The following is a 23,293-nucleotide window of genomic DNA, read 5'->3' as shown; positions in this document are numbered from 1 at the left end:
TGGGGGGGGGCGGGAGGACAGCATGTATACCCAAGCATTAGAGTCAATGCTTCTTTGAGTAGTTGCTTCAGAAGTGTTTCTTTATTTTCCTCTTCCAGTTTCTGTACTTCTATAAGGGAAAGTCATGATTACACTAACAGAGCTAAAATGTCTCGCAGACGCCCAGTCATCTTACCACATCCTAAAACCATGGTGGGACGTCTTCTGGTATTACATCACCCTGATCATGCTGCTGGTGGCTGTGCTGGCCGGAGCACTCCAGCTCACGCAGAGCAGGGTTCTGTGCTGTCTTCCATGCAAAGTGGAATTCGACAATCACTGTGCCGTGCCTTGGGACATCCTGAAAGTTAGCGTGAACATGTCCTCTAATCCTGGGACACCACTCCCGCTCCCCCTCCGGATCCAGAATGACCTCCACCGCCAGCAGTACTCCTACATCGATGCCGTCTGTTACGAGAAGCAGCTCCATTGGTTTGCAAAGTTCTTCCCCTACCTGGTGCTCTTGCACACGCTCATCTTTGCAGCCTGCAGCAACTTTTGGCTTCACTACCCCAGTACCAGTTCCAGGCTCGAGCATTTTGTGGCCATCCTTCACAAGTGCTTTGATTCTCCGTGGACCACCCGCGCCCTTTCAGAAACGGTGGCCGAGCAGTCGGTCAGGCCCCGGAAACTCTCCAAGTCCAAGACTTTGCTTTCGACCTCAGGGTGTTCAGCTGACATTGATTCGAGCAAGCAGTCGTTGCCATACCCACAGACAGGCTTGGAGTCCGCCGGCATAGAAAGCTCAACTTCCAGTGTCCTGGACAAGAAGGAGGGCGAGCAGGCCAAAGCCATCTTTGAAAAGGTGAAGAGATTCCGCCTGCACGTGGAGCAGAAGGACATCATTTATAGAGTGTACCTGAAGCAAATTATAGTCAAAGTCATTTTGTTTGTCCTCATCATAACGTATGTTCCATACTTCTTAACCTACATCAGTCTGGAAATCGACTGTTCAGTTGATGTGCAGGCTTTTACAGGATATAAGCGCTACCAGTGTGTCTACTCCTTAGCAGAAATATTTAAGGTCCTGGCTTCGTTCTATGTCATCTTGGTTATACTTTATGGTCTCACCTCCTCCTACAGCTTGTGGTGGATGTTGAGGAGTTCCCTGAAGCAATATTCCTTTGAGGCATTAAGAGAAAAGAGCAACTACAGTGATATCCCTGATGTTAAGAACGACTTTGCCTTCATCCTTCATCTTGCTGACCAGTATGATCCTCTTTATTCCAAACGCTTCTCCATATTTCTCTCAGAGGTCAGTGAGAACAAACTTAAACAGATCAATCTCAATAACGAATGGACCGTGGAGAAACTGAAAAGTAAGCTTGTGAAAAATGCCCAGGACAAGGTAGAACTGCATCTTTTTATGCTCAGTGGTCTTCCCGACAATGTCTTTGAGTTAACCGAAATGGAAGTGCTGATCCTAGAGCTCATCCCTGAGGTCAAGTTGCCTCCCGCAGTCTCCCAGCTGGTCAACCTCAGGGAGCTGCATGTGTGCCATTCGTCTCTGGTGGTCGACCATCCTGCATTGGCCTTTCTGGAGGAGAATTTAAAAATCCTCCGTCTGAAATTCACTGAGATGGGAAAAATCCCACGCTGGGTATTTCATCTGAAGAATCTCAGAGAACTTTATCTGTCGGGCTGTGTCCTCCCTGAGCAGCTGAGTACCATGCAGTTGGAGGGCTTTCAGGACTTAAAAAATTTGAGGACCCTCTACTTGAAGAGCAGCCTCTCCCGGATCCCACAAGTTGTGACAGACCTCCTGCCTTCACTGCAGAAGCTGTCGCTAGATAACGAAGGAAGCAAACTGGTCATGTTGAACAACTTGAAAAAGATGGTCAACCTGAAGAGCCTGGAACTGCTCAGCTGTGACCTGGAACGCATTCCACACTCCATTTTCAGCCTGAACAATTTGCATGAGCTAGACCTGAAGGAAAATAACCTTAAAACCGTGGAAGAGATCATTAGCTTTCAGCATCTTCAGAATCTTTCCTGCTTAAAACTATGGCACAATAACATTGCTTATATTCCTGCCCAGATTGGGGCATTATCTAACCTAGAGCAGCTCTTCTTGGACCATAATAATATTGAGAATCTGCCCTTGCAGCTTTTCCTATGCACCAAACTACACTATTTGGATTTAAGCTATAACCACCTGACCTTCATTCCAGAAGAAATCCAGTATCTGAGTAATCTGCAGTACTTTGCTGTGACCAACAACAATGTAAGTAAATCCATTCTAATCTTTATTCAGCCAGTCTCTTGAGTATATGCTGTGCTTGCAGTTTGTAATGTAGTTTTTTTTTTGGACTTAAGTCATACTAAAGGCTCTGAATCAAGCCCAATCCCATGTGATCTTGGACAAATTAAAAAACACTGAGCACCGGTTTTTAATCTCACTTACAAGTAGTCGTGGAGATCTTTATAAAATATATAAGTATTTAGCCTAGTTTCTGGCATAAAATACTCAACAAATGTTAGTTCTCTTGATGCTCTTTTTGCCTTTTCTACATAAACATCACAGTCAAAATATTTCAAACTAATTAGTAATGGTAGCACTTACTTTTTTGCTCTGGAAAGGGTTTAACTACTTAGAAAGTTTGGTAAAACTTTTCCGTTTTTCAAATCTGTCATAATACCATAGCTTTTTGTTTAAAAATGCTGGGATCATGAATTATTCATAAATCCTTTTTGTGATGCTATAATAAAGACTTGAAATCTGCATGCATGTCTGGAGAGACAATTCAAAATGAAAGGCCTGCCTCAGTAATGCAACACAAGAGCTGCTTGGAAGCTTTTTCTGGCACCCATGCTTAAAAATGAACCATAATTTGCAACAGTAAAGCCAAGTTAAAGAAAACTTGACTGAAACATGACAAAACAAAATGACTGAGTAGTGTTCCTAGGTTAAGACTTGAAAGAGGAGGAAAAGGAAGAAAGAAATCATACTGGTCTAGAGGGCAAAAGAGTGAGAGTAATGTCCATATGGAATGCAGTAGGGGAAAACGCTGTTAGAAAGGGTTTACCAAGGAATGAAACTCATCTTCCTCTACTCGAAGATGAGAACTGCTGTTTGGTTCTACCCCACCCTAGAATGTATTATCTCCTCGAGTTTATAATTCCTATTTCATGCTAAATATAGCTAGGAGCATGGCATTGGCTAATAAACATCTTAATCAGACATTATTTTATAAAATCATGGATGATAGAGAAATGTTTGAAAATTGGGGGATGAAAGCAAAATTCATGCCAAGTTGTAGGACTCTGAGGCTATATTCATACATACAAAGAGAGAGTCCATTCTAAGATAGATGAGGAATCTTTAGGTTTTAAAGTATTACGAGGTTTTTAAACTACTTTCAGATCAGGGCTAGCAGGTGTCATGGTGGTTAAAGTGCTGGAGTCCCACATAAGCTGACCATAGTTCGAGTCTCAGACCTGGCAGCTTGCCTTCTCACTTTCCCTCTCTCTCTCCCTGTCTCTGATAAGTTCACATGGTCTATAGCAAGTTAGAAAAACAAACAGAAAGAAAACCACTTTCAGATCAATCAAGATTAGTAGCAAATGGCAGCATTACCTGAAAGATTCATGTTTCACATGGGGATTTTACTATGTTCAGGATTCTTTCTAACCTTGAGTTTCTCATGATTCTATGAGGTAGACCTAATTATTTGTAAAAGTTAGAAAATAAAGCATCACATTGGATGTGTAAGTGTCAAGATACGATGTGCTCAGAAATGTGAGTCACTGGAGTGGTGGTTGGTAAAGATTCCTGAAAGACATGGTTCAAAGCTCAGTTCTCAAGACGGGCCGTGTACCAGGTAGATGGAGGCAACAAATACCAACTCTTGAGTTAGGCAGAAGGTACATTTACGGAGCGATGTTGAGTATCTCATATTACAACAGAAAAGGCTGCAAAGCTAAGAAAACAGTCGAACACAGTCAGTCAGACACAGCCAAATTGTAGTGCAAAAGCAAAATGATGAAGATTGCTGCTGACTGCACTTGCACTAGGCACCTGCTGTCCCAGGACACGTGAGAGTGCCTTCCCACAAAATAAGGTCTTCGTGGTTTCCAGTTCTTTGTGTCTTAGCCCTGGTCTAGGTCCATTCTGAACACCTGATTGGCACAGCTTTCAAATGCCCTTTCTGTAGCTGTGAGGGAGGTGGAACACAAGGATCTGGTGCTGGGAGTTTCTCTTGGTGGAAGTGGGCTCTGCTTCTCCACCAGGAGTCATAAGGTAGAAATTTCTCTAGACATAGAAGAGTGTTGGGCAGTCCCTCAGGGTGACAGACATTCAGTGAGAGGGCACTCCAGCCTTTCTTTCACAAGATGGTCATGGGGAGTATCACAGAAGCACTAAGTTAAGTGCTCTGTTAATCCTATTTTTTCTGCAGGATTCCTCTGAGTCTTTAACTCACGAGTATGCAGTATGCTTCTCCAAGAGGGAGACACGGTATGCAACATCAGCTAAAAGTGTTTGAGCAAGATTCCTTTATTTCATTGTATCTCTTGTGGTCCATGAAACATACCCTAAGGTTACTTTACTGACTTAAGGAAATGGAAAAAGATAGAGGTCATACACAGAGATTTGCCATAGGCCTGCTGTAAAAAATGGGGACATTTGTCAAGGCAAGGTCAGAATGGGGAGTGCCTGGGAGCCTGTCCATCAAGTTAAAATTCGATTCACTGGATAGTGACAAGGGCAAGATTTGAGCTTGAAAGTGCTACTTAGCTACAACTGGTATTTTCCAAAGAGGCTGTTATTGCAGCGCAAGAATGGTTGAGGCAGGGGCCGGCCCTGTGGCCTGGTGATTAATGGAGCTGGATCCCACATGGCTGACCATGCAGTTTAAATTCTGATCCTAGCAACTTGATAAACATGACAGACACGTGTATGTGCCACAAATCCTGATCAGATGGAGAAATTGAGGAGAAGATATTGTGGCATACCCATGCCCCATTGGGGGGTGCTTTCTCCTCCCTCTTTCTCTGTCTCTGTCCAACACACGGGCCCTCTGGCAAAATTAAAAAAAAAAAAAAAAGATTGAAAAAGGACAATCAAGGAATAAAACCCTATTGGAAGGCCTAAACAGTTTTGATTTAGAAGTAGGAATATAGATTAAAAACAAGAGTCAAGTCTCTATATAGAGACCACCAGGTCATGAATCATCTAATCCAAAGGTCAGCAAACTACACCCTGAAGGTTGAATCCACCCATAGCCTGTTTTTATATGGCACAAGCTAAAAGCAGGTTTTTTTTTTTTTTTTAATTTTTTTAATGGTTGGGAGGGGAATTGATAGAATAATATCTCATGAGACATGAAAATTATGTGAAATTCAAATTTCAGTGTCTACATAAAGTCTGTTCATATTAATGGACCTGTATTATAAGCAAAATGATACTCAATTGTTACATTTTGAAATTCATCACTTAAATTGAATGGAATTTTTTTTCTGTCTTATTAAGTAAATTCCTAATGATATTTTCACAAAAATATCTGGGCCCACAAAATCTGAAATATTTATTCATCCAGTCCTTTAGGGAAAACCTTTGCCTCCTCCAATCCACTGACCCCATTTTATAGATACTGAAAGTGAGGCTCGGAGTCGCTCACCAGAGGGCTGCAGCTTCCTAGAGACGCAGCTGGAATTGAATCCAAGTGTCCGACCTCCGCTCTACTGCTCTCTCTGCCTCAGAGGCATCAACCGAGTGAACTCACATGGGAAGCTGCAGCAGCTGCGGGTGGGTGTGAAAGGTGAGAGAAGCAGAGGCAGGAGCTATCCCTAGCCTAGTGCCAGAAAGCAACTGGATCATGGGGGCACTGACCGTGAGGAGAAGCACAAAGTGTGCAAATGGACGTCCTTGGGTTTGTCCAAATCTTACAAGCCACTCCAGTGTACACTGAGGTCTTTGGGCATCCACATGGGAGCATTTCTTCCTTTGATTAGCTCAAAGACTTCCTACCAGAAGGTGAGTAACGTAGACATTCCTTCGGACGATCATGTATGGGACAGTGCTTATTGTTTAGACATCACTATTTAGAAACGGAAATATTCAACTTTGTTTCGTTAAATGATTGGGTTGTATGTGGTTAGTATGTCCCAAGACCATGATGGTTACTGGCCAGGAGAAAAAGAAAAGAAAAAGGAAATCGGACATCAAGAAGGTTCTGAAGTAAGGTCCTTTACCTTTGAGAGACAGAGGAATATTTAATTATGACTATCAACCATAGACATAGAAAAAGAACCATCCTGGCCTAGGGGCTCTGATCCATTTGCTGAAGACATTTTATTGCCAAAAAATTTTTAGGATACAGAGTGACAATGTAGCCTTTAGTTTTCTAATTTTTTCCTGTTTATTTTAATAGTTTATTATTAATTTTACATATATTATCATTTATAAAAACATTCTGTTTGTGACCCTTATCATCTCCCAAATAGTGTTAAACTTTTCCTTTAGTTTTTGAGAAGAAATCAGATCAGCCGTCCACAGGGTAATTTTTTTCCACTTGGCTTACGTATGGTACAGTCTAAAGAAGGACATGCTAAATGAATTAGGTGTAATAAGTGTTATCTAATCTTTTTATAAAATTTGTCGACCCAGACAAAACGTGCTGGGTGTTCTTATAAGCTTCAGGGCAAACCATGTTTAAAGTTGTAAGTAGATTTTTCAGGGTAAAATTGCTGAGTTGCAGGAAGTCTTGAGTCGTTATCAGAGCTTCCCAGCTTCTGTGAGGAGAATCATATTAGAGTAGGTGAGTGAAGGTCCTGTGCCACAGCTGGGCACTGAGGAGGGAGAGCCCCTGGGACAGACACTGCACACACAGAGGGGAGAGGTTACCCCGGCTGCAGCCCTTGACTCACCCACACAGCAGCAAGATTGAGGGGCTGCAGCCTCCAGCCAGAAGAGCAGGCCCCAGAGGCTCTCTTTTGCTGCTTTGTGAAATCTTTCTCTTCTGCTGGGGCTGAAAAATAGGTTAAAATCACAAATAGAGTGATTGGAGAAAAGATTCTTAAGAATATGATAGGAGAGCAGGGGCAATGGCTTCAGGGTAGTCATTCGGTAGGACATCAGTGTAATGACCAAGGCATTTGCTGGGAATCAGAAGTTGACAGGAAGGGAGTGTGGGACTTGGATGAACCTCAGGCTAGTGTACTCTTCTTTGTCCCAACCTTTACAAACTAATTATTTGTATAATTGTTTAATGTATCTCTTTTTTGTTAAACAGTGCTTCTCAACTGGGGGATGATTTTTACCACCCCCCAGGGGGATATTTGTCTGGGGACTTATGTGGTTGTCACAGCTGGGGAGGGGAGTGGCATTGGCAGCTGGTGGACAGAGGCTAAGGACGCTGCTACTAACCCTGCAATGCACAGGACAGCCTCAGGGCGAGTTATCCTACCCGAATTGTCAGCAGTGCTCAGGTTGAGAAATGAGATCGAGATACACGTGGTAGCCTACATTAGACTAAAGTTCTTCAGGCCATCTGCCTTGCACGTGGTCCCCAGCACCTCACTGGAGCCTCGCACCCAAAGAAACACTCAGCACTGAGCACTCGTTTACTGAATGCAGACGCACCAAGCCCTCCTTTTTGGCTGATTTGCCTAAATCACATTGCTTAGGCACCACAAAAATACGGGACTCCCAACCCCAACCACACGGCACAGGACTGATTTTCCTCTCTGCTTGTCCATCACTGACCCTGCTTCTGAGCTGCAGCTATCTCTGAGCAGAACGAGTTGCTTTCGGAAGGCTTATGTTCCTTCTGTGTGTCTCATTGCCCTGCCTCATCTTTCTCGATTGAAGTCTGCTTATAAATTGGTTTGCATCTGCTTTTGAGGAGAGAATGAAAAAAGGGGGGGGATATTTTTCCTTTACTTTGATGTGTGATGAAGCTCTGTATTGGATGTGCGTGTGAGCAACAGTCATCATTAGGTTGATTTTCATGATATTCAGCACTGACTGTCTTTGGGATGTAGGAAAAGGGTGTTTCTAACACAATGAGTAGTTTTGAATGCAGTTTGACTGTGTTTCAGTTTCTATGAAGGGTATGTGTCCTTTTGAGGAGGGAGTTCTGGGTGGCCCTGACGTTTACCTCCCAGCACAGCTGGCTCAGCAGGTTTGGGTTAGCCCATCAGAGGATGTAGGTCAAGCCCCAAGTGACCCTCTCCTCCCTGTTTCTAACAAAGCCACCTCCTGCTCCATGGAGTCTGCATTATTTCACAGATGCCTCTGGCCCCAGCCAACATGCAGAGTCTCACGGGGCGAGGGGGTCAAATGCAGCCCCCACCCACAGCCCACACGCACCGCTTTGTGGAGTGACTAGTGGAAGAGATTGTGTGTGCTCAACTCCTCCGGGCATCCTTCCCCCATGAGCCCCACTTCATCATATGCATGGTGCTGCCCTTCTAAACTCACCTACAACCTCCCTACCATGTAGCGGGGCAGTCCGAGTTGAGCCTGTCTAGAAGTTGATCTATTTTACAGGCTGTTTATCACATGTAAAATGACCTCTTTATGTTATATGGATTATGCCATTGAAGCCTTGCCCCAGAGAGCGGGAAGAACGGCAAATACTCAGGTGGATCTGTGTGTATGTGGAGAGGACGAAATGTATATATTATCATGTCTTTTTGACTCTGCTTCTATAGACTTAGAAAAAAAAAAAAAAGTTCCAATCTGTAACTGATGTAGTACAAGCAAGAAATAGCCTGCCTCTGCTCTCAGGATGTTTTTAAGGATGTTGCTCATTACATTACACTGTAAAGTCTTTATGAGAACTCTTGAGAGTAATGTATTTCTGATCTAGGATTCAAGAATAATTATGATCCTCCTGAGTTACTGGCTTGTTTTCTTATCATAGGGCCACTGCGTATGTAGCTATGTTTTCTTTAAACGTTGTTATTTGAGTGTGGAGGGTCGAATTTGTTGCCTACCCCTGTATAGCAAGGGTTTAGATGTTTATGATAGTCTAAGTCGCTATTCCCTGGAATACTCCTACACATTTATTTTTCCTTTATCTGTTTCATCTACTTCAAATTTATTGTCATTGTCATATGTTCTCAATAAACTTCCAGAAACAGTTTTGGGGAAAGGTAGCTAGTAGTATAAATAATTGTATTATCATAGATCTTTAAAAACATAGTTTTACTGGCTTTTTTTTTTTCCTTTTCCAGATTGAGATGCTACCAGATGGGCTGTTTCAGTGCAAAAAGCTGCAGTGTTTACTTTTGGGGAAAAATAGCCTGATGAATCTGTCCCCTCTGGTGGGTGAGCTGTCGAACCTTACTCATCTGGAGCTCATTGGTAATTACCTGGAAACACTTCCTTCTGAGCTGGAAGGATGTCAGTCTCTAAAACGGAGCTGTCTGATTGTCGAGGACAATTTGCTCAGTACTCTTCCTCTGCCTGTAACAGAACGCTTGCAGACATGCTTAGATAAATGTTGATCTAAAGAGAAGAGACCCGTGTCTCAAAATCCTTTTCAAAAGTATGCCTCAGGGCTTTAAATGAGAAGCAAACTTCCCCAATTTATAACGATGAAAAATGGATGATTCTGACGAACCAAGTGTCTTAGTAAAACAACCCAGTGTCTAGCCCTGAATTAAACAGGTAAACAATATTCACACTTACCTGAAGTTTTGTGAATAATTGACCTTTAACTTATTGACATGTTCTAGGTAGACATCAAGGATCACATGGGGATGGGAAGTTAATGAATCCCTGCCGTTCAGTTCTTACCTTAAAGATTATGTAGTCAGTCGTTCTCCCCCAGGCCCCATTACTTATTTACTAAGTTGTTTCAACTGACTTGATATTTATCACCAAGACTATAAACTTATCAACATAAATGTCCTTGATGTGTACTCGGTACTGTCTTTGATTTGTGTTCTTAACTTTTTTTTTTTTTTTTTAAATATTATGTTTGGAAGAATTCCTTTTGGGCTTAATTTTGACTTCCTTTCCCAGCTTGTTTGAGTCTTCCTTAATTTGATTTTCTGTGAAGAGTAATGATGAACCCTGAGAAAATGCCTACCTTTGGCTTTTGTCTAGAATAGGAACAGGGTACTTCGGATATTTTTGTCCTCGGAGCAGCCTGAAAATTAATGTAGTCTCTAGAATTTCTCCTTGTTTTTCATCAAAGTCTGTTTTTATTTGTTAAAAATTTTTATATTAAATGTAAAACATATAAATATTTTCTATCGTATAATCTTGGATTCACTATCTGTGAGAATAACTTTTGTAAGGTACATTGAACATACTCATTTAAGAACTTCTGTTAGTGTGCTTGGTTTGGGTTGTTTGTAACTCTCATGTGTGTGTGCATTCTGCTCCACAATGTCTTTGTACTCTGTAGCTGATTACTTCTGGATAACAAAAGCCCTGTGTCTTGTGCCCTTAAGTATTTGGGGGTTTCCTTGTGAGAGGACTGCTGTATCATCTACCTCTCTCTTCTCTGGTCGCTGAGCAACTGTACGGGTACAATTCTTAATTACTTATCAAAACTGTGATGGAGAGGAGAGGTACAGATTTGAATTTTACAATACTTGGTAGACATTTAGTAAGATTTAAAGCAAGTTTTTTTCTTCCGTCTGCATGATCTCTAGATCTACGATTATAATGTAAAACACTCAGCCCCTATTTGGTGTCTAAGATGAGAAAGCTCACAAAGAAGTAGATCTGTTTAACTGAAATTCATCTCATGCTGTGATCTAATTCTTCTGGAATAAGTTTTGTTCCTTTTTATAAAGAGCTTTGTGTTTGGTCTTTCATTATAATGCATATTGTTAAGTGAATAAAAGCGACTGACTCGATTTTTGGGGGAAAGTACCTTTTTAATGTGTTTTCTCTAATGGGTTTAGACATTATGATGTAGCGCCATTGGGGATATAACGAAGTAATCTAATAAACTGTACCTAAACACAACTGGAAAACACGATGGGTAAAGAGTACTGTAAACACAAAGTGGTGATGTGTGCTACGTGTTTTCTCTTTTGTTCCAGAAAGATGAAAGTGACTCTTTAAAGTATAGCAAATGTAGTTTATCTTACCGGCCACACTCGCCTGGACAGAAGTTCAGAGAAAAGAATTATTCGCATTAAATGAAATTTGAATAGTAATAGCTATAAAGAATATCGAACATCAAAGGCTGCCTAACACATTATTGTTTATTCTGAAGGGGAAGGAGCGGTATGAAACTATACTTCTTACCAAAACTTGCCTTTAGTCAGAACATTCAGGTTCTCAGGGAGCCAGGCATAATTGATGAAACTTTCTTCTAGGGCCTCAGAAAACATTTTGACTATATCTGTGGTGTTTGTTGTTACTGCTTTTATTTATTTTTTTAGTGTGAGTCTTTTTTTTTTTTTTTTTTTTTTTAGTGTCACAGGATGGTCACGTGTGCTGATTTCAGTGTATGTAAAACTATTGTAGTTTTGGGTGTGAGTGTGATGTATAGAGGGGTGTTTAAATGTTGCTGACCACATAATTAGCCATAGTATGTATGAAGAAAATCCCACACTCTGTATAGGAAAAAATTTCAAAACATAATTCAAAGTTGCTCCCATTCGTCTTACAATCTAGAACTTCTCTATGGCTAGTCACCTATTCAGTTCAACTACGAAAGTCATCGGCTACATCTTTATTACCCATGTAAGTTTCTAGAAACCATTTACTAGTAAGATTAATAGTGAATCTATAAACTGCTTTCCATACACTAACTAGGGTATAGTTACTAGTGCAAACTATGTTGCTCTTGATACCATTGTTTCTAAATTTCTTTTTGAATTTTAATCTTATACACCAGTGTTTATGTAGCTTTTGAAATAACACAGCACTGGCACATGAATAACGAAACCACCACTTGACATACAAAACTATGGTGTTAATACCACCTTTACTGTACTATGGGGCAGGTCTTTATTTTATGTGTTCATATTCATTATAGAGACTTTTAAGTGAAGAAAATGAAACTTGTTAAATTATATGACTTTAGTTAGCATTTGATTTCCAAGGATGGATATGCATTTTCCAAACAATAAATGGGGGTGGGGGGGTTATTCAGAACAAAGTTTATGGCTTCTGCTAGCAATGGCATGGGTTGCTTTTATTTGCACGTACATAACCACATCCACATACACATACATGTACCCATGTATACACATTTATAACTTATTTGTTTCTGGTATGCTTAATATTTTTTCCAAAATTACAAGAGGTTGGAAGTTAATACTAGGCTGGCATTTTTTTGTATTCATTACTTGTAATATGGAGATTCTATTCCCTTAGTTATGACATTTCAGAGAAAACCAAATGCTCAACCTTAGCTTGAGAACCCAAGTGTTTTCCAGCCTTCCTGGGAAGAGGTAGTATTCTTTCCCTCACCTACGTCAGGGTACATCTGCCAGTGCAGTACATAGATACTGTATTTCCATTCTTCATTCTGTCTTAACGCTTGCCCCTGTATGTCACCATAGCTCACTGCCGTTTAATGAATGTTTGTGTTAAACAGGGTAAACGGAGCTCCTGGACCTCAGTGCTGTGACAGCTCCCATAGGTGTGCCCAGGTGTGCTGCCATGATTTATCTGCATAACATTATTGTTCCATGGTGAAAGTATTTGGTCCTGTTTGTTAAATGTTTCATGATTCATATTTGTATGTTTAATTAAAATATTGCATAATACTGATGGGTTCAGAAACCATTAAAATAATCAAACAATTATTCTGTGGACTTAACGTTATTTCCTGTATTTTCAATGAAATTTTCTTGCCATTTTTTTCATTTTTCTATTCTCTCAGCATCCTCCTATTCACCTAAGGTGTTTTGCTTTCCTTCTCCACTCGCCCACCCCGTTAACTGTGATCAGCAATTGTATAAGGCAGAATATAGTCACCCTAGAACACTCGCAGTGAGGGTTGAGCATCTGTTTATTTGAGTAGAAGCCAGGTCTGTAATGTTTAATTGAGTAGTTTCTACTCCACCTATCCCTGCAGTATTTAGAGCTGATCCTAACATCCTTCGCCCCCACCAAAAGCATGAGAGGCTAACTAGAGATCCACTTTGTTTCCTGCACTTCAGATCAGAATCTATGTTTCCTTCTTTCTAGAAACAAAAGAAAGATTGGTGGGAGAGAGGAGGAGTTATTTTGCATCCTGGTTTGCATTACAAAGACATTATGTATATGAAATGGCATAAACTAAAAACATGTTGCAAAACTTGGCTTGGATATAATTATCTTCAACTGGCTGTGGAAAACTATTTCATTGGTTTCATCTTGTTTCTTGCCCATCACTACTACATCCACTGGAAGGTATCTACTGATACCTTTGGTAACAGACTCCATTCTGTTCTACTGTTTTTATATGGACAATATCATCAGCACTAAAGCATTAATATAGGATATATGAGCCAAAGTATGCATTGAGATGCTTCCAATGGAACTTCATTTCACGTTTAAGTTTTGCTTTTGACTTGTATACTACACTACTGCTGAGAAAAGCAATTACGAATGCCTTCAGCACGTTGCACATCATCTCTAACAGAGAGGGTGCAATTTTAAATACAAAGGGTTATAATGGATGTGTTTGTGCATATATGTTGTGTACAAGCCTAACTATGAATGTTTACAAGAAGATTTTTTTTAATTCTTCAAATGTCTCACTCTCAGTGAAAGAGTGAGCCAGTAATTGAGACATTTTCTTTTGTTAGCTCATAATGAAGGCTGGCACTTATTTTATCTTTGTCACATATTTGGAAACATATACTATTGTTTTCTTTTTGCTTCTGGTAATGAATTATTAGAAAGTGTAAGATTTCGTTCCATGTTTTTGGCCCTCAGGTTTACCGTGTAAGTCTGCATTTTGGTGGTAAATTCTTTTGCCTTAGATTCAGTAGTTTTTGGTAAACTTTACTGTTTTAAAGGTATCTTTTGTGTAAAATAAAGATTCAATTTTTATAATAAAAGGTAAATAAAGATAGATTAAATAATGGAAAAAGTTGTCATACTAATTTTTACCTTATCAGTGCCCAGACTCCAAAAGGGATTGTTTTTTCTTGTCCGATGCTTGCCTGTGCAGTTGAACCACTGTATTACTCACCGAATGGTTGACGTTCGGATACACGTGTGGCTCTCCTAGCAGTACCATGAGTTTTCAAACATAGGCTAACGCGCAGCGCTCAAACATAGCGAGCACCCGAAGAGGGTCGGAATGACCCTCATTCATTGGGAGGTTGGGGGAAGGGAATGAGACCTGTCATGATGACCCCATCCTTCCCATAGTCATTATCCTGGGAATTACTGGGCGTCAGATGTTCACAAACCAACTCTTCACCTCCCCACTTCTTGTTGGTGCTAATTTTTCTATTTGTTGTTACTTTGACACTAACACTGAATGGTGGATAGGGTAAATGAAAACTAAGGAACTGCAAGACAGGCAATTCTGAGGAGGTTTTGGAAACATTGAGTTATTGGGTAAAATATGCACATGATTTGACTTTTTGAGGAAGCAAATGTTTCTAAATCTCTCGCATGCACACATGCACATGGGCGTGCGTGCATAGTTTCAGGACCACATAAACTGGCGTCCAGAACTGTTCTCTATTGAAACAAATCTGAGTTAATATTGAGAAGTTCATGGAACAATGGAATTGAAGTTTATTTTGGTATAAAAGAATATTGAAATCCATGCAGAATTTTTTTCATAGTACACATTTTCTATGAACTCTTTGAAGACCCCACCCTCACCACATATATATTCTGAACCAGATTCTGAAGAAAAGTAAATCTAACTGCTCCCATTTCCTTTCCTGAAATGTGGTAGTTAAAGAAAGACCCCCCCCCCCATTTCTGAATGGCTTAGGAATGAGAAGCATATTGAGGAAATCAAGCAAGTGTCTAGACAGCTTGTCAGGGACTGCCGGATGCTTTGAGACCCTAGAATCCTATGCTACAGGCCATGGGGCAGTGACCCATCCCCATGAGCACAACAGTAATAGTGGCTTGTGTGCTCCAGCATCACTTCCATGCTTCAGATGTTTTCAAAATGCTGGCCATTGGCGAGGGCTTGCCTGGAAGAGAGGCATTATCACTTCCATTGTCTGGAGCTGCAGGGTTGTTTTTTTTTAGTCTATTTCCTTCTTTAGACACTCCCACCTTGCTATTCTTTGCCCCCCTCCTTTCTGAGGTCCAGCGAAGTGTGTATTCAAAGGGTACAAAGCCAAACCTCTGACTCCAGTCCCATGTTTACATAAGAGCACATAGCTACATGCCGAAGAAAGAGCAAAATATCAGTTTTGAACAAGTGAAGTATTTCTAAAATACTAACCTCCCCACCCTGTGCCTTACCTTCCGATAGCCTTTGAGTTATAGGTCTGTCTGCCTCCGAAATGCCAGTCATTCTACAGAGCTGCCTGTCTGCGACTAAGGAGATTCTCAATGATTTCTTATTATAAGTATCTTCAATTTCTTGCCTTTTTGCAGGTGCCTGTTCATGTAGGAATCAACCACATCATTTTTTACTCTCTACCTCCCTCTGCTGCTGGGAGGAGAATAAGGCAAATAGAAGCGTGCCCAGCTGCACCCACCACCTACTACGTTAATATAGTTCCAATGTCTCTTTTTGGAGAAATTAACATTAATGCTTACCTTACATACCTGCAGAGCCAACATAGACTCCCCCCACACACACACTTTCCTTATTTCTTAACCCACTTTTATCCAGCATGTGCCAGGTTCTGCCCCTCCTGGTCATTTCTCTTACATACGTGACCAATTTCTTTTTTGCCAGTACAGTGACTTTTCAGTCCTAGCTTCCTCAGGCAGAGGGAAAATGCTTTCCTATGGTTTGTCAGCATGTATGAGTGTCCTGACCAGCCTTCTGACCCATGACGTGAGGGCCTCACGGCTCCAGGTATGAATGACCTACAAGTGAAGCAGCAGCCCTTGACACTGGAGTTGCCATTTAGGATCCCAGCCCCTCCTTCCTGATCTGGTTCTTAAGCCACAGCATCCCAGTCCTCCTTGCCTTGCCTTGCCTTTATCAGACGCAGTCCCCAAGGGTAAGCATTTAAGAACTCATTGGCCCACAGTCTCAGGGACTCCATCTCAAATGAGATGCACATAGCCCCGTGCAGTGCCTGGTACCAGGACCAGACCTGGTAGGTGGGTGCCCTGGATGGGTAAGAATTTGGCACCCCTTTTTTAAAATGTACTTTGAAAATTTAACATGTATTTGATAGAGATTTCTATAGGTAAAAACAAACCTTTATATCAACTGTCATTTTACTCCTTTCTCTAAAAACTCTTGTAAAAATAAGTAGAGTTGAAAGGTGACTAGGCAGAAAGTCAGGTGGGGAGCAGAGTTGTGGGAGAGCAAGAGCTCGTAGACCAATCTCCCAGGCCTCCTGAGAAAGCCCACCTGCAGTGGGAGCACCTCCACTCTCCTGACCCTACCTCTGCCTTCCCTGATCTCACCCCCCTCTGCTTCCTGAGGCTGCACTGTTCAGTGCTACCCCAGTGCCACATCCATACCCTCATCTACCACTGAGTGCCTCTGCAAGAATATTAAATGCCTGTTATTCCAGGGATAATGCTTTAGTGTGTGCTCACCGAAAAAGTTCTCCAGTTATCAAGATTCTTCCTCAAAGGCAGATTCTAGCTACAGTTTCAAATTCAGAAAACTTATTCAATGTGATGAATGGGAGTAGGGCCAATTTCATACCTTAGCTTGGCAATCTGAAGAATTGCACATGGAAACCTGAGTTAACCGGGCCCCTTATCTCCAATTACCCCAATGGTATTGGGTAGTCCTTGTAAATTACCACCCCAGGCGCCTGTTTAAGTGCACTAACCCTTAGCTCAGCTCAGCTCAGCCTGGGGCGTGGGTGTCTCCCGTATGGCCATGATTACTTTCTTTTCTGCAATCATCAGCGGTGTTTCTCTCAGAATGCGCCTCAGTCATTAAGGAGCAGGTGGACAGATGTCCTGGAGTTTCCGAAAGTGCACCACTTGGGAGGACGAAATGCCACGTGTGCCATGAGTTTCCATCTAGTCTTGCCCTGAACTGGGGTTGGAGTCACATCCTTGTCTGGTTTTACTACTCAGATCCTTCTTCAAGTGAAAGAAAGAGCAGTCCTCTGTCGCTGTTCCAAGTCAATCAAGACTCTTTCCATAGCAGATTGAGCCTTTCTCAGGCATTTGCTCTGTGAACAAGGAGAGCCTGAAGAAGCCAAGCAAGGAGATGATTTAGTCTGTGTTCAAAGGCCTGAGAGAAATTTGCTGGGCTTGTGATATGGGAAAGAACAAGCTATATCGGGAAGTAACACAGTGAGACACAACGCTGATTTTTCCTAGCTCCTACCACATGCCAGGCACTCTGCGAGGTTTTTATCTGTGCCTTCTCAAGCTATCCAGCAACCCAGTTTGGTGTGTTGTTTCAATGTTACAAGACAGAAAAGACAAAAACATGACCATCCCAAAGTCTCACAACTGTTCAGAAGAACCATATTTAACCTGCAGGTCTGCACAGCCTGTTTCTACAGAGATTTAGCTAAACATCGATTCTCTTATTCTCACCTGGATGTCATAAAACTTCTGGTTTCCAGAGCTCAGCGGCTTCTTCCAGGCCCTTTTAGACCTAGTGCTCCCTCCTGCTCCATATCTACCCTAGTTTCTGTCTTCTGAGTCAGTGCCCTCCCTACACATTTTATTTTCCTCCTCCTCCTCTAATTCTGGAATCAGAACTTGCCAGTGAGAAGGGACCACAGAATTTTCTGAAAAGGAAATGTTGAGGTCACAGCCACGCTGGCTGAGGTCTACATCTCCCTGCTGAGTGCTCCTTTTGCTCTGCTAGGCTGGTTCTGAAGACCCTGCACAGACCATCTACCCTTAACCGAAGCCTGGCACACACATCTGCTGACTCCAGGGCCTGTCTTTCTCTACAAAGCTGCGTGCATTTTAGTTACAGCTGTGTCTTGATAATGACCCCCCCACCCCCGCCCTGCACAGCACACCACTGTGCCCCAAACGCCCTAGGCTCTTGTCCCCATTTCACATATAAGCAAATTAGTTTCTAAAAGACACGTTCAGTAGTTAACGTTATTGACAACTACCAAAGCCCCTGCCTGGTGTGTAAAAATGACTTAAAGCATCCCTAAGTAGGCTTTAACTCTTTTTTTTTTTTTTTTTTTTTTTTTTTTTTTTTTTTTTTGCTAGATTGCTCATGCATTCACCAGAGAGGTAGGTTTAGGAGAAAGTACCAACCATAGGGAACCATGGTCTTTTCTCCTTCCTCTCATCCCCCTTTCAGGATTTTGGCCACTCATGCATGCACATGTGCCTGGTGTGTTTCTCAAGCCACCAGCAGGTCCAGGACTCAAATGGCATGGTCAGCCATGTGGGATCCAGCTGCATTGGAGACCACACAGCCAGCCCTGTAACTCCACGTATCGTGAAAAGAGGTCCAGGCAGGTTAACATGTGAAGTTGTAAGGCATGATTTATGTTTGCAGCATAACCAGGCTTTGAACTGCAGGCTCCATAGCACCTGATCTCTTTTTTGTGTACTGCACACTACCAAGGTCTTAGGGGTTTTTGTTTACCTTTGTTTGGGTTGTTGCCATAAGATATGTGTTTACCTGAGAGAGACAGAGAGAGGGAAGATGAGAAATCACCCCCTTGGGGGATGGCCATGCCACAATCCCTTCTCTTCCATTTTCCTCCTGGAATTTGGGGCGTGCATGTGCACAGCTAGCGTGATTTTCAAGCCACCAGGTCTGGGACTCTAACTGAGGGTCATGTGGCTCTTAAGTGGTACGATTGAGTGTACAGCCTAGGATTTTGGTATCTAATCCAGTACTTGGTCTTTTATAATGCATAGACCAGAGTATTCTAGAAAAGGATTGATATACATGTAAGATAGACGAGCATGTATGAGTGCATGCATACATACATACATACACACATGCATGTATATTTAAATATACTTCAGTATAAATATAATTTCATCCAATGACTAATTTACGTTTAACTGTGATTAGTTTTGAAAACGCATAGTGCTTAATATTTTAATCTAAATTGGGGCTGGCAGGTGGTGTGATAGTTCAGGCACTGGACTCCCACATGACCAACCGTGGTTCAGGGCTTGGACCTAAGGGTGTGCTTTCTCATTTTCTCTCTCTCTCTCTGGTCAAATTATCTATGGGCATATTTGCTCTCACATTGGATTTCTGACCCTGTGGGTGATGTTGGATAAAGACCCAAGCCCATTAGAAAGAGTAGTTAACATTTTGTGTTTCTTTTGTTTCAGGTCGTAGACAAGTTCACAGTGAGTTTGGGTTCTATTAGAGAATTGAAGCTTCAGTTTTCCAGCCCAAGAGTACGGATTTATTATAGGAAAATGCTGGCAGACACTTTAGATTTGCAAAATGACTTCCAATCACAATTCTGGCTAAATTCATTCTTCTGCTGATTTAGAGGGTTTCAGAGTGGGGAGGAGGGACGAGTTGTGCTGCCCTTATGAAATCATGCTGTGCTCTAGATAAGCTGCTGCTTCTCCTGAGATGGTGCTGTGGCCCTGGCTTTGCCTTCAGGCTGAATGCACCACTAAGCATGAGGATGCCGCAGCTCCAGCAACCTACTACCTTGCAGCACTGGTTCGCTTGGCATTTGTCCTTGGAGTCTCCAGAATGCTGGTTCTTCAAGGCATGTGGCATGTCAGTCCCACCATAAGTCTTCTGGCTTGGCTATCTTGCAGGTCCATGCACACAGTGGGACTCCAGCTCTCGGGTGCTCTGCACCGTCTGCTGAGATCTGCTAATGGAAAATGACCGAACAATTTTGCTAGAACGTTGCACAGTCATGTCAGCTGTTTATTTTCTTCTAGAAGATAAAAGACATTGGCTCTTCTCCCCTTTTCTGTATTTCAGGTAGTGAACGTAATTCTTCCAGCTTAGCAGAGAGTATCCATGGAGAACTTTTTTTTTTTGCAAGGCTGGTAATGAGCCAGATGGCTTGGGTGTTGTCTCAGATAATCAGGAAAGGCCTCAGCTGAGCGATGACTACAAAGGCCTGGAGGAAATTGACATGCTTCTCAGAGTGAGCTGTGGCTCAAGGAATTTGACAAGTTGAAGATGCTGGAGGCCATCTCATGGAGGGAAAGAAAATGGAGTTCTTATACCTTCTGGGCTCTGCCCATCCCTCACGATCCTGCCATTTCCAGAGCTATTTGCCTTATGTCTGTGTACACAGCCCCAGCTGACCTGAGCCTGCTGAGCGGGTGGACCTCAATGCCCCCTGGGAACCTTCCAATTCCAGTACTCTGATCTATATGAAACACTAAGTGACTGGAAAGTGTTGATGAGGGCAAGTATTGGATAATTTTCCTAAGAGCAAAAGCATGTCACATGTTTTTTATTTCAGCTTTTAAAATGAGTCCATTTTATGAAAGGTGGACAAGACGTTTATTCACCAAAGAACCTAAAGCATACCAGCAAGTGAAGGAGGATGAAATTTTCTTAAAGGGCTATTCTGCAGTGCTTTCCTGTCAAGAGATCCAGGCAGACAGTGAAGAGAAGCTATTTAGGGTGAGACAGAGAAGAGCATTTCCAGCAGGGCATTATGCTCAGGTTGCATTTCCAATAAAAAGTAATGTCCTGTGGTTGCACAGGTGAAAAGGAGATCTGTGAGGGACCAGCAGTTAGCGTAATGGCTATGTCGCTGGACTCCCATGTAGTCGACCGCGGTTCAAGTCCCGGACCCGGTGGCTTAAATTCACACCCGGCGCGTGTGCGTGCATGCCCGAGATCCTGAGAGGAGAATGGAGAAGGGATTGCGGCATGGCCATCCCCCCTGGGGGGTGATTTCTCGCTTTCTGTCTCTCTGTCTCTCTCTGTCTGTCTGGCGAGCGTGCGCTCCCTACAGCAAAAACCTCTCTAAAAAAAAAAAAAGAAAGAAAGAAAAGAAAAAAATAAGAGAAGGTGATGTGTGAGGTACTCAGCCGTCTTGGGCTTTCACGCTAAAGCTGGAAAGGTGAGGCTGACCCTTTCCCACTGGCATCCAGCCAAGTCTGACCTGGGCAAATGGATCCTGCCAGTTCTCTCAGGTTCCTGTCCCATGGGGCTCTGGGCCCGAGCGTCAGGTCACATAACAAGCTTACAGTTGCAGAGACACACCTCGAGGTTTGGATGGGCTGAGAGGCATCACTTCTGCCTGGACTTGGGGCACCTGAGTGCCGCCTCCCAAAGCAGACTATGTGCCTGTCAGGCTCTCCTGGTAAGCACGGGCCACCCTGGAGCTGTGCTGTGCACCTCCTCTGCGCTCTGCCACCCTGCCCAGGCTGCTCCACGCCTGGGTTTCAACTCTGCTGTGTCTCGAAGAAGGGAAAGTATTAGGTCATTGGAAAAGTCACGATGTAGTTTTTTCTGGTTTTCTATACAAAAATGTGTCATGACTTCTCCAACCCAATAGGACCTTGACTGAGCAGAGCCAGGCTGTCATCTGAAAACCCAGAGGACACTCATCTCCAACCCTGGTTAGAGTCCTAGTTCTCTAAGCCCCTTTCCTCTTCTCTAAAGTGGAAACTTTGTAACTATAGGATGCTTCCTTACTACCCAGGTGTGGCCTTAAGTACTGAGGAGTTAGTGGAGGACAATGGGACAAACATCATCCTCACCAGAGGATCCCATGAGCTGATGCATGCAACACGCTTGGTGTTTTTCTGACTTTAACATGTGCTCTCTACATGTTAGTCCCACAGAGTTTTCCTCCAAAGATGGCAGACAATCTTGAACAGCATGCCCTTACCCACCTTGGTCTGTGCACCTGCATTTCTTTCACCGAGAAGCTCTTCCTCGCCCCTCATGCCCACTAACTCCTGCCCGCCCAGTTCTAGGTATAAATGGTCTTTTCCTCAGGGTGGCACCTCCCTGACCAGGTCCATACTTAGAGTGCTAACTGGCACTATGCTTTGACAGTTTTATCACTTTGGTCACTACTACTTATTTAGTATCTCTTTTCCTAACTAGACTGTAAGTCTGGGGTAGACAGCATCCATATCTACCTGATTCTCAGCACCCAGCTTTGAGAGTCTCTATACATCTCTGATGATCCAGCTGGCTGACATTTGAAGAAAATGAACCAGAAAAGAAAAATCCAGCCCACAAGGAGCACGTGGGTACTTTCTTCCCTTTTCTCCTACCAAGAAGAATGGCCAAGACATGACTGAAATAAATAGGCCCTGAGTGGCACCCACGTCTCCCTGGAAACAGCAGGTGGCCAAGTCAGGGTACAGAAGCTGGCATGTGGGGTGACATGTGTGAACAAGTGTGCCAGTCACACCATCGTGTGCTGCCAGGCAGCATGATCTAAAGGAAGAGATCTCGTTTCTTGTGCCCATAATTGGTGGAAGCTTGAAAGAAATGAATCCAAGGCCATGAGACTGGAATGGTGTCCGTGGCAGAAATGTAACCATGTTGACATTTTACTCTGTCATCTGGTTTGAAAGATGCCCCCAGGCTCAGTACTTTGAGTATGAGACCATTTACATGTGGCTCCCTGGAAATGTGCACTCACTCACCCTTTTGTGTGTGCCCTGTGGGATTCAACGAAGTGGCTATGTGACCTGACCCGGTGGTTTTCTTCGGGCCAGAATCCAACTCCTCTAGGCAGTGCTGAACTTCCCACATGCATTCCTGTAGGCCCACCAAACAGAATCACAGGGCAGTCCTCTGTGCCAAGCTTTTCCAGCTCCCATGCTTTTGCCCCAGCTGTTCCCTCAACCAGAAGTCCACTACACACACACATGCGCACGCACACACACACACTTATCAAACCTCACTTCATTCAAGACTAGAATGAAATAGCACGTTATGTAACACCTCTGACCACTTTCCTCTTCCAGATTGAAATTAAGTACTATTATTCATAATCCTGATAACAATGTGGAAAGGTTATTTCAATAAATTAACAACAGAAACCAAATCTTGTTTTTATTTTTACCTCCTTCAACTAGTATAGTGCCTAGTGCAGAATTGACGAAAGGCAGAAAGCCCAGTATTGGTAGGTATGTCCTGGCTAGGAGGTCATCAGAACGCCTAAGGGCAAGTACATACACCAGAAATTGCTAGCAGGTACTTCTGTTGAAACAATGAGAGGATTGTGAGCAAGGAGATGGCCTGAGGAAGTAGTGATTGGAGGGTATTCTCTGAGGATGTAGTGGATATGAAAAGGTTAAAAAAATTTTCTTACACTCTTT

The 23,293-nt window shown here is 42.7% G+C and overlaps 1 protein-coding gene across 9 annotated transcripts in view; it reads left to right on the top strand.

The window, feature by feature from the left end:
* Positions 1-23,293, top strand: part of LRRC8B (leucine rich repeat containing 8 VRAC subunit B) — a 104,604-nt gene that overhangs the window by 69,172 nt on the left and 12,139 nt on the right. Inside the window, exons 5-8 of one of the 9 annotated variants that reach the window (XR_333223.3) lie at positions 99-2,263; positions 9,220-9,349; positions 11,627-11,695; positions 12,555-13,888. Coding sequence is in view for 5 of the 9 variants with exons in the window: in XM_006140167.3 (XP_006140229.1) it covers positions 125-2,263; positions 9,220-9,492 (2,412 nt within the window). In the remaining 4 variants the exon portion in view is untranslated. Of the gene's footprint in view, positions 1-98; positions 2,264-5,627; positions 5,771-9,219; positions 11,277-11,626; positions 13,891-23,293 lie in introns of those variants that run through there. The other 8 variants (XR_333221.3, XR_333222.3, XM_006140169.3 and 5 more) reach the window with 8 other exon arrangements.

The sequence above is a fragment of the Tupaia chinensis genome, unplaced genomic scaffold (genome assembly GCF_000334495.1).
Source record: "Tupaia chinensis unplaced genomic scaffold, TupChi_1.0 Scaffold000023_1, whole genome shotgun sequence".
Taxonomy (NCBI): Eukaryota; Metazoa; Chordata; class Mammalia; order Scandentia; family Tupaiidae; genus Tupaia; species Tupaia belangeri.
The sequence above is the reverse complement of the archived record's forward strand: the minus strand, read 5'-3'. Positions and strand labels throughout refer to the sequence as shown.